This window comes from Anthonomus grandis, chromosome 9 (assembly GCF_022605725.1).
Source record: "Anthonomus grandis grandis chromosome 9, icAntGran1.3, whole genome shotgun sequence".
NCBI lineage: Eukaryota > Metazoa > Arthropoda > Insecta > Coleoptera > Curculionidae > Anthonomus > Anthonomus grandis.
The window spans coordinates 9,767,854-9,785,127 of NC_065554.1; the positions used below are offsets into that span (position 1 = coordinate 9,767,854).

Sequence of the window (17,274 nt, forward strand, 5' to 3'; positions counted from 1 at the left end):
CTAAAAAATATCGAGTTTTAAGGCGTGACAATCGAAAATCTTATCCAAGAGTAGGATTTTGGTGACCTCCACTTAAGAGCCAATATCTAAAAAACCAGCGATTTTATGTTTTTCTGGGTGCTTATGAGTTGTTCTATCATACCTTTCAGTATTATCTTTGACTTTCCGGATACCCTGTATATAGGTAAAGGATATGTGAATGATGAGATAGCAGCACTACCAACCCTGGCTTAAACGACGACCAGGTAAATCATTATGCATCATTATATTATTGCATAACAAAAATTGCTGCATTAGAATCCTAAACATATCGATTAGACTCGATATCACAGAATAAGGAGACGATCATCCGTGGCATTTTCCACTTTAAGTGTAAATGTATAAATAGCTTTTTTTTGGCTGATATCTTAAAAGTACCACTTTAAACAGATATTAATTTACCTATATAAATTACTTTATTGTTATGAAAAAATTATTCATCAAATATGAAGCTGATGTGTAGTGTTGTATTTTTCTGCTATATTTATATAGCGGTAAGTACATTTAAATATTGACAATTTAATAACTTTTTTTTAATATTGTTTTTAATAGGATGCAGCGGATTTGCTTGTATCTTTACCTTATGGAATGATCCAGGGTAAAGAACTAGTCAGTCCTGGAAATATAACATACAGAGCATTCCAGGGCATACCTTATGCTGCAGCTCCAGTTGGTACCTTAAGGTTTCAGGTTAGTACCTTTCATGTTCTCCCGTAATACCATTAGTTTTTGTATAATTTTAAACCAGCCACCTCAACAACCCTATCAATGGGAAGGAATTAAAAATACCACAAAAGAAGGAAATATTTGTTTTTCCGTTCATGAAGATAGTGATTTAGAAAACGAAGATTGTTTGTTTATGAATGTTTATACACCTATACTATCTAATGTGAGTTACTTTATATATTTTTATAAATTTGAGTATTCAATATTTATTTTTAAAGTCATCAGCAGTAAAACTTCCAGTGATGTTATGGTTCTATGGCGGGGGCTTCTATACCGGTTCATCACTATCTACACATTTTGGCCCTGATTTCTTTATGGAAAAAAATGTCATTATTGCAATTTTCAACTATAGAGTAGGTAAGTCATAAGGAGTTTCTGCGTAACAACTGAAAGTTCGCTTAACTTATGTTAGTTTAATTTAGGCCCTTTCGGATTTTTGGCTACTGAAGATGGTGTAATATCTGGAAATGCCGGACTAAAAGATCAAGTTATGGCTATAAAATGGGTTAATGAAAATATTGCATCATTTGGAGGTGATCCTGATAAAGTTACAATATTTGGACAGAGTGCAGGTGGAGCTTCAGTAGGATATCAGTTACTTTATAAACAAAATGAAGGTATAGTTTTTACAGTTTAATTTTAGGACTTAAAAATAGAAAAAATCCCAAGAGAATTTCGTTTTGTAGTAAACTAAAAATGCATCTATTTAGGATATTGTCCTTCTAAAACTAAAACAAATTTTATAAATGATTACAGATACTACAGTAATTTTAGTCTTCGTATTTCATTTGAATCATATCATTTAAAGATAGTACAGTCGATTTCATAAATTGGTTGTATGAAAGAACTTTTAGAAATTTAGAAATTTCATCAGTTAAAAATTTTAAAAACTTTTCCTAATATAAGATAATTTCTATCAACTAGTGTACAAAATTTTTCTTATCGAACTTCCCATATACGGAAAATTTGGATTTTGAGAGGACCAGCAACGTTTTTAAGTTTTCTCTTATGAACGCAAGGCAGATCATATCCTTTTTATAATTAATAATATCTAAATTTTCCTTCCTTATTTTTTTACATTATATAAATTAATAATTTAATATATAATTTACAAGGTGTTTACTAAACTTGCGGCAAAATTTTAATGGATTATTTTTTGGACTATTCTAAGGATATTTTATCCTGTTATAATTTTTTATAGGACGCTTTATTTCGAAGATACAGGGCAAAAAAGAATGTCAAACATCCTATTTTGAAGGTTTTAAAATTATCAACGTAGCCAAAATAAAAGTATAGAGAGTAAGTAATAAAAAATCTACCAAGTAATAAAAAATCCTTTTAAAAACATTCTGATTAACGTAGCCGAAAAAACTTAAGTTTGTCAATTAGAGTACTGTGTAATTGTACCGTGAACGATTTCCTAATCGTAATGTGCCTAATAGAAAAATTTTCTAAAGTATACATCAACATCTTCGTGAAACAAGAGCATTGAAGCGAAGTGGAGGACAAGCAAGGCCAATGGCAGTAAGAACTGTAAAACTAGACGAAAATGTGCTGACCATGGTAGAAGAAGATACCTCTACTCGAGAAATTAAAAATACTTTAAATGAAAGTAACAGGACAATTTGGAAGATTCTTATAGAATGTTTGTTGTACCCATTCCACATACAATGGGTTCAGGCACCTTTTCCTGCAGATTTTCTTTTCACAATGAATTTTGCACGCATTGGATCAGTTTCACAATAACGTTGTTTGAGCAAAAGAAAATCTACATGAGGTGCTTGAAGATCGTTTTCAACATCAGTTCTCGTTAAACGTTTAGGTGGGTATTATAAATGACTTCCTAATAGTACCGGTATTTCTGCCAGGAAGACTTATCGGCGAGAAATACCACAACTTTTTACAACAAGCGCTACCTCAGTCTCTGGAGGATTTACCATTGGCTACAAGAAATGTAATGTGGTTTATGCACGATGGTGCACCAGCATATTTCAGCATTTTGACTCGACAGTTTTTAACAGTAACATATGAGGCACATAGAATAATAATGGTCTAACTCCGAATACGTTAAATTCGGAGAACTGATACAATTGTTAAAATTAGAATAAAAAATTCAGCAAAATATTTCAACATAACTTAAATGTTTATTCATTAATAATACAGTGTAACATAAGTGGGCTTAATGACAAATTCAGATTTTTTACAAAAAAATGCCTTAAAACTATGAGGTAAACAAAAAAATATGGACTTAGACCACTATAAATCTAAATGATTTTGTTTAAATTTATCTAATCATATATCAGTTCATCGTCAGAAGATCTGTCTTCGAGGTTTTCTTGACCAGATGCTCGGGTGGGTAATGGAGTGGGCAAGTTTTTATAAAATTGATGATGTACTGGTGGTATATATGGCAGCAAGTCCATCATATCTTTCTTCTTTGCAGCTGTTACAGTCCTTCTTGTTGGATAGAGTGGTTCTTGTATTATGTTCAAACTGCTAATGGGCCTACCAACATTTTTCTTTTTTGAAAGATCGACAATATAAAATTGATGTTGCATTTCAGTCACCACAAACTTGGGTTCTTTTCGTTTGGAATTTTTAATAATATTAATCCACTCATCTGGATGGTAGATTACACTATGACGTCTGCTTTCACCTTCGATTGTACCGAATTGGCCATCATTTGGAAGAAAAGAGTGCCCAGACACCAACAATTTAAGATATGATGTTGATATCAAACTCTGAGTCTTGTACTAGTTTCAACAAAGATAAACTCATCTTTATATTCCGATTTTGATCTGTACATGAGTCTGAATAAGCAATGGTATGTTTATGATTCATAGCATAGTGCCTTAAATACTTTACTATACAAGTTGCAATGTCTTGCGATCCGCGCCCACCCTCTGTTTCGTTCCATACATACATATAACCAGTATTGTTGTTGAAGAAATGTATTCCTAGATTATATAGATACAGATTTCTTTTATAGTACGCCACAGATGTTGTCAGCCTAGGGAAAGGCAAAGCCTTTTGTAAATCAAATGTTACAATGTATGCGTCTGTAATTTTTTTGAGTCACTCCTTAAACTCTTTCTTGCTGAGTCTGCTTTTCGTAAATGCAACTCCTTTTCAACTGAAATATTGTTTTTTAAGTCATCATTGTTGGCACTTTTCAGTTTTAACTCTAGATCATCACACAGCTTGCAGGTGTCTTGATGAGGAATTTTCAAATGCAAATTAAATTTTGTATTAAATACCTGACAATAATATTTTAATTTTTTTGGTTCTGTATTCTGGGTTCGACATTCTTCTACATACAGATCATACATCTTTTTTACAGTTAGATTACTGTCCAAGTATTTTCTATTGGGATTTTTAGTTCTAGAATAATGGCTTTGATAAGCCGGAAAAGTTTTTATATGCCTGACAATATCAGAATCATCCAACTTTCTAGAGCTTGTAGTACCTCTTAGCTCTTTGCAATTAGAGGAATCTCGTTTCGAAATGCATCTATGCAGACGGCCGTTACTTATCTTAAATGTATATATCAAAAAAATATTTCTTGCAAACTATATGCGTTTTATTATTACTTTTCAATACGTATTGAAAATGTGTATGCTTTCCTAAGCGAGATCCAATTTTAGGGCGTTTTCTATTTACGGGTGAAGCTTTTACTAAGCCATAAATATAGCCATAAATAAGGCCACCTGAAAATGTTTAAAAACCTGTAATTTTTTTACTATTATTAGTATAAAAAATTACATACTTGTGGATGCACAGCCATCCAGATGGTGTACAACATCGTCAAGTACTTCTTCATTGGAAGTTTCTGCATCTAAGATAAAAATTAAACTATCTAAAAATGTATTTATTTAAAAAAATAGTTCGCAGTTTTGTTAGGTTATGTCGGTATAATAAAATCATAATACCTAATTAATGCTGCTTAAATTATAAATATAGACTTACCAGAAGAATCCACGCTATCACTAGGTGTACCTCTATTCAGACCCAGAATCACTAAAATCACTGAATTCATCCATTATAAAACTCTACTGTAAACACAAAAAATGTTGTAAATATTGAATGATTGAGAGTAAAAATGGTCCAACTCCTCAGATGTACCAGTATTATTCTGAATGCATGATTATACCATTTTTACAGTGACCTATATTGAATTTAAATCAGAATAAGAGTAAGATGGCGCCATCTATTGACTGAAAACTGAAACAAGGAGTTAGACCAGCTTTATACTGATAGATCTATGTAGATTGATACCTTCTACGTAAATGGCGCGAATTTTGAAAAGAATGGATTTAGACCATTATTATTCTATGTGCCTCATATGGACATCGCTGGATTGGTCGAGGTGGACCTCACGTATAGCTTGCTCGATCCCCGGACTTAAACACCCTGGATTATTTCCTATGGGGACACCTAAAGTCATTATTTTATAGTACACCAGTGGAGAGAAATCGAATAATTGCTGGATGTAATGCATTCTGTTCGCCCCGTATCTTCGAAAAAAAACATCCATTCAAAAATCACAAAAGGACAAAATATCCTTCCTAAGGAAGGATCTTCTCTATTCCTAAGGAAAACTCCCTTCAATTTTTGCCGCATGTTTAGTTAACACATTGCATATTTGATTTTAACCTTTGCGCCTGTCGCACAACTTTGGACAATACTTATTTCAAGTACTTATCTATATTATTATATTACCACCGACAAATTGATTGTTGGATCGCTTCAAAGGTCGAAGGAAAAATTAGCATATATTTTAATACTTATATAGTATACAAGCATTTACCATAAAAAAAATTAATTAAAAAGTGGCAGCTCTACGGCAACGCCATCCACACCAAAAAAAAACAATACAAAATGAATAAACTTACTGTTTTTAGAATGTTAGAGGTAGAACAAACAATTTTTATTGTGCAGTGTTTTTTTTGGAAGGAAAATATTCGGTTCATGCCGAGTGAGTAAATTCTATAAAAAATGCCGTAATTTATATTCACTAAGGATATACAAACCTTCCATATTCTTTCCTTCCGAACCTTCGTATCCAACCATCGGGTCTAAAACACAAACTACTACAGTTCTCAAAATAATAATCATGATCCAGTGCAGTTCCTAGTATCTTAAAAATAATATAACTCTCGGAAACACCTAACATACATATTCAAAAAGACTCCATTTTTCAATTTTTTAAGGTTTATTTCGTGGAGCAATTCTCCAAAGTGGAAGCCCTTTGAGTTCCTTTAGTTTTATGGGAGACGTTAGTCCAAGAGCCTATGCTTTTGATTTGGCTAGTCAAATTGATAATTCGTTCGACTTTGCCAACGATACCAATTTATTAGTCAATTTTCTATGGAATGTCACTGCAAAACAGATTGACGTGGCTTCCACTTTAACTAAAGTAGTAAGTACAGTTATTGAAAATGAGTGATCGTGTTTTTAAATTACTTATTACTTAGACGTCCTACACCTTACCAGTTATCGAAAAAAATTCCGAAGGAGCTTTTTTTACTAGAGAATCTTACGAAGCGATATTGACAGGAGATTTTATAAGAATACCTATAATGGCGGGCACCACTTCTGAGGAAGATATTACTGCATTTTCGAGTAAGAATCTAAGATTTAAAAAAAAACGTAATGGTGTTAGTTATTTTGTACTTATGTTAGGTATTGAAGCAGTAAACAACTCTTTTTCAAAGATTAAAAGACATGCCAAATTTACTCCAACCAAAGGGTTTCATTTGAAAGCTGGCGCAACTAGTGATATAGTAGGTGAAGAGATATATCAGTTATATTTTGGCAACGTATCATCAGATGAAATATTAGGACATTATGTTAAGGTAAATAAATGTAAGTTTGTTGGCCTGCTAATTAATGTATAGTGTAGTATCGTAGTGACCACTATTATTCAAAGCCGATGATCAAACATGCAGAGTTAGCATCAAATTATACTGACGTCTATTTCTACCTTTTCTCGTTTGATGGTCCTATGGGTAACTGGAACTTCTCAGTACCTGGTATTGTAAATATAATATTTAAATTTATAATTCTTATGATTGTTGAAGAAGTAGTCTATTCTTGCAGTGGAGTTAATAGTTCAATGGGTAACTGAAAGTATTTAGGTCATACTCCACTAAATTTATTTAAAAATTATCAATCCAACATATTTCGGACATAGAACATGTTCATTATAAGGGTCTAGTATTTTTGTATTTTTAGGTGCTGATTTTGTTGCTCATAGTGAAGATATAAAGTATATGTGGAATCATCGTAATTTTGTTTTATCTGCGTATCCCGAGGCAGATAGGCTGACACATGAGAGAGTTCTCACATTGTGGACTAATTTTGCCAAATATTTGTGAGTATAGGCAAATTATAAGATTTTTGCCCACTTTGGCACAATCTTAAAAGTTTTAAAGACAATATCCTTATATCAAATCCTTAAAATTTTTATTTTAGGTTTATTTCTTCCAGGTTTTTAAGTTTTTATCTCTGTTTTTTTCCTCTTTAATTTAGAAACCCTACACCGGAAAAGGCAGCGGTTTTACAAAATGTTACCTGGCCAAAAGTAAAACCTGGCAATTTTCACTATTTGGATATTGGAAATGATTTGGTTGTAAAGAAAAATCCGAAAAGTCCATATTATGCTGCGTGGACTAGAATATACGAGCAGTATAATGAAAGACCATTTACTGTATTTTAAAAACGAGGCTTTAAATCGTAGGGAATAATAATCAGGTGATTTTATTTATTTTGTAATAATTCCTTTTTCCCTAACTATGTATATGGCAATTATAATGAAGTTACATGTGTAAAAATATTTTTTATTGTTCTCAGAAAAACTGATTGTCTATGAATATCTTCAAAAAAACTGGTTTTCATTTAAAAAAAGATTTGAGTTTGTAAACCACAGTGCTGGTTCACAGCTTAAACAACATTATTGATAAAAAATATACGCCATTCATATAATGTTTTTTTTATTAAACATCAAAAATTAGTTTCTGCCCTTTGAATTATTTTCGTATCTTAGGTTGTTTTTATTACACATTACTGTGGTTATAGTCTATTTCAAATAGGTAGATAGTAAGAAAACCCTATTAAGTATGCAATATTTATCCATCGGATAAATACTAAAAATGATACGAGAAAGGCGTGTAGGCAGGGTACTATATTAATAAATTAAACCAAGTATTATAACTTTTTAAAAAAAATATAAATAATAATACATATTATATTTTTAATCAAAAAAAAATGTTTTGGTCATGATTTAAAGAAAAATCATAATTCATTTTAAAAAAACATTATAAATAATGAATATCAATAATACATAAATCAATTATAAAAAATATAAACTTCATCATCTGATAAAGGAGCTGCCATCACACCATGAAATAATAATTAAAGGGTCAACCCCTTAATCTATCAGAATGTACAGATCCTATATTTTCTCCTCCTCTTTAATGACACGCTCCACTGCTTTTCGCCAGTTTTTTGGAGTCACTTAATGGCTTGGTCAAATAGTGTTTTAAGGTAATTCACTTTAAAACTGGTATTCCTTCTTGCAATAAATCCTTTCACTTGCCCCCAAATTAATTCAATATGGTTTAATTCGCAATGATATAATAGTAAGCGCAGCACAGACATTTTATGTTTTTCCGCTACATCTTCCACGGCATATGTTTAGTTCAAACCCAATATTCTTGTCAGTTAGTCAATCCATAATTTCTTGTTTTCTCCAGGATGTAATGGGAGTCTTCTCTATGCAGCTTGAATGGTAGCTAGCGTTGTCCCAGACCATCACCGAATCAGCTGGAAAAATATTATCATGTCTCCAAAATAATTCTCGAAAACGTCAATATTTATATCCCCATGATAATCTGATAATCTAACCCGCACTACTCAAAACTGAGCAAACCTTTTTTTACGAAATCGTCTTCACTTCCGATATGTGTAATTACTAGTCGTTTACCTTTTTCCGATAGCACTTCAATCCCCATGACAGGCCATGTGTGCTTGGTGAACACTGCCTTCTTTCTTTTTATTTTACGATATTATATATATATTTAACAATATATCCTTCGTCAAGCCAAGTTTCATTAAGATAAAAAAAACTCTTGCTCCCTGCGGTACTGCTTGATCGTTTTTAGGAACTTTCTTCTCCAGCAAACCAGTTCATCCCTTTTCACTAGAACTAGAACTGATTCTCGATTATACTTTTCCCATGCGAAATCTTATTACGCGTCCATTAAATATGTTGTGAAGATATTCCTTGACTTGCTGTGAACTGTGTGCAGGACAGCCATCTATTTGAAACCAAATCTTATTTTCAGGTGTAGGGGAGCGGGGGGGAATTGGAGCCACTTTTTAATAAGTATTAAGCTAGTTTTAATAAAAAATGGACTTTATTTGAAAATGTAACAAACGTAACATAAATTCTTAAGCAAAAATACCTACATGCTAAAATATAACTACCGTCGTAAACAAAAATCACAAATATAGCCCTTTGCATCTTCTACGCCTGAACATTCAGAGTGTGCCCAACTGCCGCAATTCGTACAACGGTACCACAGTTCATTATTTTTTCCAACGTCGTCACAAATAAAGCATCTAACATGAGCGGCGCTGTCGCTAAGATCATCGCACTCGTCGTCGCCACAACTATCTTTTTCACTTATCTCTTCGTCTTCTGAAGATGACGATTCTTCAACAACTTGTCTTTTGTTCGTGCCTTTTTTGTAAACAACTTTTCCTTTTGCATATTTAATATATTTATTAACTGGTTTTGACTCCGTTTTGGACACATATTTGCTAATAACTGTTTTCTTCAAAGGTTCTTCATCTTCTGATGACCACAATTCGTCTGCGCCTACTTGTCGTTTAGCACTTTCTATTTTGCTGTTCTTTTTAGTTTTGTTTATGTTCTCTGTTTTCATGCCTTTGCATGTTCTTTTTTTTCATCACGTTCTTGTTTCTTTCGCTTTTTTTCTTCAAAAAATATCTTCATAGGTGTCTGGGTAAAATTTTCGGAATGCTGTTTTCGTGTTTGTCTTAAGTTCTTGCTTTTATTATTGTCTTTTTGAGGCAATGGGGATATTATAGAAAGGAGATCAGAGATGGACGACGTATTAATGGACTGATCAGATTGATCTTGCCATGTCGAACAACCTGGTACGGGATCGCATGATCGACTACTTTCATCTTTTGTTGGTGTTTTATGAATCACAGTAGATCGTGTCTGATTTTGGGCATTGTCTTTGATGTTTGCTTCTGTTATTTTAGAGCTACTTGCCGCTGATCCCGTTGTCTTCTCATTAGTATGCACGCAAGCTGGTGGCACACAATTATAGACAAAATCAGCATCAGTAAAGATATCTGGCTGGTATGGAAAAATACCTGTGCATCTGAACCCGGATATTCCCTTTTCCAAAGGAGCAACTGTGGAATAAGCTTTGTTAAAAAGACTTGCATCATCATATGGAGTGATTTGTGTAAGGTTATTTGACTTCATGTAATTGTCACATTCTTTATAGTAGGACTTCTTTAGTGGACCATAAAATGTTACATCTAACGGCTGCATCCGATGTGATGAATGTGGTGGGAGGGACAGAATCGTAATGAAATTTTCTTTGCAGTAATTGTAACTTTCAAGCGTTGCATGACTAGAATGATTATCTAGAATAAGTAATACTGGTTCATCACGATTGGGTTTAACAAATTTTACAAAATGCCTAAGCCACAATTCGAACATTTCCTCATTAGTCCAGCCGTTAAAAGTAACCTGATATTCCGCATCTGGAGGCCCATCCTTAGCAAGTAGTGGAGAAAATCGTCTTCTGGGGAATATAAAAAATGGGGACACAAACGATCCGGCAGCGCTCATGCAACAAATTACAGTAATGTTTTTGCCACGCTCCCAACTAGTTGTCGAACCTACCCTTTTTTGACCTTTTCTAGCTTTTGTCGAAAAAGCGAGTTACCTCGTCCTTGTTAAAACCCTTGATACGGTTTAAACTTGTGGCCTCAGGTTTACGAATGCTGATCGTGGAATTCCGTCTTAAGAATCCATCTAGCCAGTCTCTTCCAGCTAACTGCTTCTGTTTATTAAAGGGGTGATTAATTCTTAAATTTTCGGCACATCTGTAAGCTAAGCGACAAAATTGCCACCTAGTTAGCCCATAAAACATATTTGCAAGGGTAACTAAATGTTGTACCATTTCCGTTTCTTGCTGAAGGGTAAAGATGGGGTGTCTACCAAGTTTTCCTGAACTTTGTAGTTGTCCTTTTTTCAATCGTTTCTGCAATGTTTGTTATGTAATTCTACAACGCACGGCTGCTTTTCTGATTAATCCTTCGCCGAACAATTGCGCCGCTTTTTGTAGGTGTTCCAGGGTCCAAGCCGCCTTCTCAGTTTTCCTTTTCCAATTTCGAGGCATTTCCTATAATAAATTTTTAATTTCAAAAAAATTGGGGTAATTAGATCCATATCGTGGCTCCAATTACCCCAACTAACGCCATCTTGATTTTAGTTTCCTAATTTAAAAACAGTTAATGCTAACAGCAAAACAAACACGTTTCTTGAATCTAAATGTATCTCTAAGTAATACAACCAAAGGAGAAAGCATAATAACTCATAATTCAAAACTTACCTTCAAATTTCGTATTGCGTGTCTTTAGAGTATAATTTGCGAATACCGACAAACGTGTCGGAAGATTGCCGAAAGTGAATTAATTTAGATGTAACCGTTCAAAGTAGTTTGAAAGCATCAAGGTTAAATGTTAGCTGCGTTTCAAGATTACATTACGCACATCATGGCGTAAATAACGAGGTGGCTCCCATTACCCGCTGGCTCCTATTCCCCCCCACTCCCCTAAGTTCTTCCAATGCTGGTCCAATTTGATTTTGTAAAAGTTCCAAAAATGCAGCTCCGCCAAAATATTTTTCCAAAAAAAAGGTCCAATAATTTTATGACCAAAAATACCCGTCCAAATAGATACCTTTTGAGGGTACCGGGTCCTTGTAAAAACATATCTGTGTTCGTTTTCTTTACTCCAGTAACGAACATTGCTGCCATTGCATTGAAACCGCTTGATCGCATCGTTGATTCCACCGACACAAGTTATCTTTACCAGTGATGTGGTCAAAAAATATTTACATGACATGATAAATATTTATTATTAATAGATTATGCTTTAAATTATAAACAACATTACCCTGTGTGAACTCTTTTTTATAATTATTATAGATTTCTTAATGAGTTATTATTCTACGTTTATGACGACGGTTGTCTCTTGATATGATATTATGACAATATCGGTATTTACCTGTGAAAAGATCGGCTTAAATCGCCTTTTTCCTATGGTGCGGCACAAACAGCACATGTTTTTACTATCATAACAGTTTCAAATGGCAACACCGCAGGCAAAAGCTGATGTCATCTTGACAAACGGCTTTGTGTTTACATTCGACATTTGTGAAGTGCTGTGTTTTTTTCGTTAGTTTGAGTCATTTCATTGTTTTTGTGATCTGTTACGATAGTAAAAACTTGTGCCGTTTGTGCCGCACCATGGAAAAAAGGTAATTTAAGCCGATTTTTTCACAAGTAAATATAGGGTTGCCAACCCTCCCGATTTAGGCGGGAGTAGGGTTGCCAGATTTTAAAAATTGAAAAGCGGGAGGTGGTTATAGTACGTTTGAGGAGAAAATAAATAGAGTCGCGGCAGGACAACTTTTTTGAGGTGACGCGCCTTACTTGTGCCACAGTTTAACATAAAAAGCATGAAAATGTAGTAATAAAAAATAACTTTATAAAACTTCAAATCAAGGTAATTTATCTTAAAACTATTTAACAAATCTTGACCAATTTTTCCTTTAATTTAACCTTTTTTATGATTTAACCTTTTTTGTGATATTTGCACAATCTTTTTTTTTTAAGTTTGATCATTAATTCGGCTTCTAATATTTTTATATCCAGTCTATTTCTCTCTTTTCTTCATTTCAAATCTATTAAATTAAAAATTCTTTCGCTCATAGCATTTGAATGCGGAAGGGAGAAACTAACGAACATATTTTTAAAAAATTGGGGCATTTTTTTTGAAATAGGCTACCCATTGCTGATCTGCAGTTAGCTAATCAAAATTTCTCGAAAAGGTTTCTATGAAATATAGTAAGGTCTATTCTTCAATTATTCTGTTATCATCGTACTTTTTTAATCCGGAAAATTGTTGTTCCTTTTTTAATTTTAATGAGCCTCTAAAATCTTATACGTAGGTTGGCCGCCAAAAATTTAAAATTGCGAACCGAATGACGCGTGCGCTGTTTTGTTTTAGTTTGTAGTATACTACAACTCAACCAAATACAAGTGTAAAAGTGGTGTGGCCGATGAGATGCGCAGACGAAAGAGTCAGTGTGCAGCAGGAACAAAAAACCATAAACTTAATACAAAATGGTAAATTCCCGTGTTTTTATTGAGTTTACGCTCGGCATTTATAAGCAGGGAAATTTAAGAATTTGTCTAACTTTTAACAATATTTTAAAATAAATATAGTATTTATTACAGTAACTAAAACTCAAAGGTTTTCTAATTTTTCTAGGTGTCAGGAAAAAACGATTTTTACTTTTTTTTTTAAGATAATTAAACCGGTTATAATAACCCAATAGGAACAAGATATGCTTAAAATAAAAAGTTTTTATATGAAATGCTTATTTTTAAAAAATCTGAAATATATAAAAAATTGCCGATGTTACATATTTATATATTACAACGATTTTTTTTATAAAAATGTGTAAAATTCTTTTATTCTGTTTTTGCAGGTTACTCTCTAGCGTAATATCTTCCCAGGTAAAAATGTCTTACAGTGTTTGTACTGAATTTTTTCTAATGTTAAATTCAAATGTACTATATTTATCTAATAAATAAAAGATAAAATAATATAAGAAATCTCTAATAATTATAAAATATTTAATTTCCATAAAAATGCTTTTTATTGAATAAGTACCTTTACTCCAGTGCAGTACGTTAAAAAAACGCATAAAGAGTTCATAAACGGTAATATTGTTTATAATTTAAAGTATAATAATGTATTATTAATTAATATTTATCATGTACAAACTTTTTGAGGACGTCACTGGTTAACATGACAAATTAAGTGTGTTTTTTGCCATTTCTACATAAGCATTTGACAAACTGTCTATAGTTCCACGGCAATGCTTTCAATGTTCTAAGATAAGTTTGTAAACACCTCCCTTGCCCCTGTGCACATGTTGAACTCAAACAAAGTTGTTGTTTACTAATTCTATCCTTTTAATGTTCTAAGCTTATTAGGTAGATTTGTAAAACCTGTTTTGAAAACAATAGTTATTTAAATCCCGTTTAATTACATGAAATCTTATTTATTTATTTCAATATTTTAAAGTTATTTAAAATTGAAATTAAGATTGTGAAAACCGCTTGGTTACATTTATCATTTGTATTGATAAAACAGGAAGAGGGTACTACCAAATTGCGCAAAAACCCTGAAAATTCATTTTCCCTATTTCCTTGCGTTAACAATATATTTATTTTCTACTTAAATGGTCTATAAATTTTTGCAACCAGCCGGTCAGATTTGCGTATTTAAAATTGTATTTTTATTATAAATTAGTTATTTAAAAGACATTTTCGTGTTACATAACACTACGGATGGTGTAAAATCTGGCAAACTAAAGAGTAACGACGGAAAGAATGCGGCTACAAAAATGCGACATTGCCTAGTTTAATCCACAAAATAAATATAAATAATTGATTTTTACTTTTTTTCACTTCCAAATCGATTTGGTGCACACAAAAATAAAATAATTAACAAACTGAGTTGTTTTGTAGTTGTTTCATTTCCTATTTTTACTTAACAACACGTCTTTACCGGTAAATAATATAAAAGTATTAACACATTTTATTCAAATAATTACATTATTAATTGAGTGCAAATATCCTTTTAAAATATCGGACTTCTTCTCGTGGTTGTTCGTTTTCTCTCCGTCGCATCAATCATATCGACTGGTATTGAAACTCCAGCGGATTCCAATGGTGGCGTTTTAAAAGCGGCGGCATTTTTTGATGTTTTATGTTTTTCGCATCTGGAGCCGTCAAGTGCTGTTTGCTGACCACGCGTTCTTTTGGTTTGAAGTTTATTTGAGGTTGTCTTTAAGTTTTTTGTTAGTTGATTCGTGGTTTCTTTTTATTTATTTATTTATTTATTGTCGTTATTGTTGTTGAATATTATTTGTTTTCTTATTATTTTTTAAAATTAAAAATGGGTAATATATCTAAATGTGGAAAGACAATTCGTAGCCAAGCTAGAGAAGTAATAGCAAATGTATATAGGTAAGTAATAAATGGAAATATTCCAATAAGGTGCTTAAAATTTTTAATGAAACTGAATTATACTTATTATTAAAAAAGTTTTTTCATAAATCTACTTGTTCATAAATTTTTATTAATGTTTTACTCATATTACATTTGTGCTTGCTTGCTTTTTTAGAGTTTGCGATGAGGAAGCGTCTGAGAATTCCCTTAAATTGGCTCTGAAACGTAAGATTGTCTCTTTACACTGGGGTCGGCGTATCGACTGTTCGAAGAATTCATCTTGAAGATCAAGAAATAATTCGCAATAACCCTAATAGAATGTTAGCAAGCCCTGGGAAAAAAAGACCACGTCAGTCGCTTGTTGAAAATGATGACGATTTTGACTTTCAAATAGTCAGGCATTTGATCACCAGATGTTATACGGAATTTAAAGTTGTCCCCACAACAAGGAAGCTAATTCAAAAATTGCGGGAAGACTCTAACTTTCCATATTCTAGGGAAACCCTTAGAAAACTGCTCAAGCAAAATGGTTTTTTTTGGCGTAAATGCCAGAATAAAAGAAAAATATTAATGGAGCGACCCAACTTACTACACTGGAGATATAAATACCTTCGTGAAATACGGAAATATCGTCAAGAAAAACGGAATATTGTTTATTTGGATGAGACCTGGGTAGACAACGACCTAACTTTTAAGAAATGCTGGCAGAGCTACACCGTTTCTGGTGTAATTAGCAATATAGGCTCGACAGGTAAGTGAAATATAGCTATAATCTTATAAGTTAACAAAGTAATCATCATAGTTTATATACTTATAATAAAATTATTTTTCTGCCAGGAATACATTTTTAATTTGTGGATTCAAAAAACTTATACCCACATTTCAAAATTGTGGAAATATGCAAAAATCCGTGAAAATACATATTTGACTATCTTAGGGTCTGTGTAAATAACAATAAATTATAAAAATACAAACAATATGTACAAAAATTTTTCTACACATATTTTAGGTCGACTGATAATTGTGCATGCTGGTTCAGTAAATGGATTTGTTGACAACGCTTGTTTAATATTTAAAGCGGGGTTAGCTACTGGTGACTACCATGGCCAGATGAACAAGGAAAATTTTACTCGGTGGCTTACAGAAAAACTGCTTCCTAATATACCGCCCAATTCAGTAATCGTTTATGACAATGCTCCGTATCACTCCGTCCAAGAGGATTCCAACCAAGACATCTTTGAAAAAAGACATAGTAGCTTGGTTAACGAAAAAAGGTATAGAATACAGGAGGTAAAAACAAATTTATGTTAAACTTACAAAATATTTTATAGGAATTAATCATGACGCGACCGCAAGAAAATTTGATTTGTTTGATCTAGTTCTACTCCACAAGCCTCCTGATCATAAAAAAAATTATGTAGTGGATCGTATTTTTAAATCACATGGCCATATACCAGTCCGAACGCCCCCGTATCTATGTGAATTGAACCCAATAGAGCTGGCTTGGGCAAAACTAAAATATATTATAAGATGCAGCAATACAACTGGGAACTTCAACCTAACGGCACTAAAAGAAGTGACCAATGAAGCTATGTCTTTAATATCCCCTCATGATTGGCAGAAATTTTGCCAACATGTTACGGATATTGAAGACAAATTTTGGGAGAATGATCAGGTTATGGAAGAAATTGAATCCGTGGTAATAACTCTAAGTCAAGATGATGACACTGAGAGAGGGCAGTGACAATGATCATGCTTCCGATAAGGAAGCTGAGAATTTGTTGGATACATTACAGGTATAATTCCAGACAAAAACAACATTTCAAAAAATATAACCGTTGAACCATTTTATAATTTTATTATTGTTTACCTTTTATCTATCATTTATCCTCATAATACATTTAACAGTCATATCATTTATTTAAAATTATTCACTTAGTAGCTACATATCTAAACACGCAATATTAAACAGCGCATGCGTTTTGGCCATACCTAATTACTACAAATTTTGCTTCAAAAAGTTTCTTATTCCTAATCCGATTTTAAAGTAATTTGCACTTTTACATTGCCACTTTTTCTGTGCAACATGGTGGGGTCATCATCAACTTTGTTTTTCCTTATCGGCGCCATAAGGAAACATGGATTTTTGCAT

General features: G+C 32.7%; 2 protein-coding genes across 4 annotated transcripts; both read left to right on the forward strand.

Annotated features, from left to right (window-relative positions):
- The first annotated feature begins 371 nt into the window (after positions 1-371).
- On the forward strand, positions 372-7,598 carry LOC126740642 (venom carboxylesterase-6-like). 3 transcript variants are annotated; one of them, XM_050446756.1, is made up of 11 exons: positions 373-533; positions 592-729; positions 788-928; positions 984-1,122; positions 1,188-1,382; positions 5,976-6,184; positions 6,240-6,387; positions 6,448-6,620; positions 6,668-6,797; positions 7,000-7,138; positions 7,297-7,598. In XM_050446756.1, exons 1-11 carry the CDS (start codon positions 486-488, stop codon positions 7,481-7,483), a joined length of 1,647 nt encoding a protein of 548 aa, XP_050302713.1. In that variant the 5' UTR covers positions 373-485; the 3' UTR covers positions 7,484-7,598. The 3 variants fall into 3 exon arrangements, with proteins under 3 accessions (XP_050302715.1, XP_050302713.1, XP_050302714.1); XM_050446757.1 differs by lacking the exon at positions 6,668-6,797 and having other exon boundaries at positions 6,448-6,630; XM_050446758.1 differs by lacking the exons at positions 5,976-6,184; positions 6,240-6,387; positions 6,448-6,620; positions 6,668-6,797 and having other exon boundaries at positions 372-533.
- Positions 7,599-15,625: 8,027 nt separating this feature from the next.
- On the forward strand, positions 15,626-16,625 carry LOC126740645 (uncharacterized). The gene is made up of 3 exons (XM_050446761.1): positions 15,626-15,873; positions 16,132-16,396; positions 16,454-16,625. The coding sequence occupies exons 1-3, from the start codon at positions 15,693-15,695 to the stop codon at positions 16,458-16,460; spliced, it is 453 nt and encodes a 150-aa protein (XP_050302718.1). The 5' UTR covers positions 15,626-15,692; the 3' UTR covers positions 16,461-16,625.
- Positions 16,626-17,274: the final 649 nt, after the last annotated feature.

Excerpts from the sequence above, each read along its gene's own strand:
- LOC126740645 (XM_050446761.1), top strand. The coding sequence starts at position 15,693 with ATGGAGCGACCCAACTTACTACACTGGAGATATAAATACCTTCGTGAA. Across the intron at positions 15,874-16,131 it reads TAGCAATATAGGCTCGACAG|GTCGACTGATAATTGTGCAT; the intron begins GTAAGTGAAATA and ends CACATATTTTAG.
- LOC126740642 (XM_050446756.1), top strand. The coding sequence starts at position 486 with ATGAAGCTGATGTGTAGTGTTGTATTTTTCTGCTATATTTATATAGCG. Across the intron at positions 730-787 it reads TTGGTACCTTAAGGTTTCAG|CCACCTCAACAACCCTATCA; the intron begins GTTAGTACCTTT and ends ATTTTAAACCAG. Across the intron at positions 6,185-6,239 it reads CTTCCACTTTAACTAAAGTA|ACGTCCTACACCTTACCAGT; the intron begins GTAAGTACAGTT and ends CTTATTACTTAG.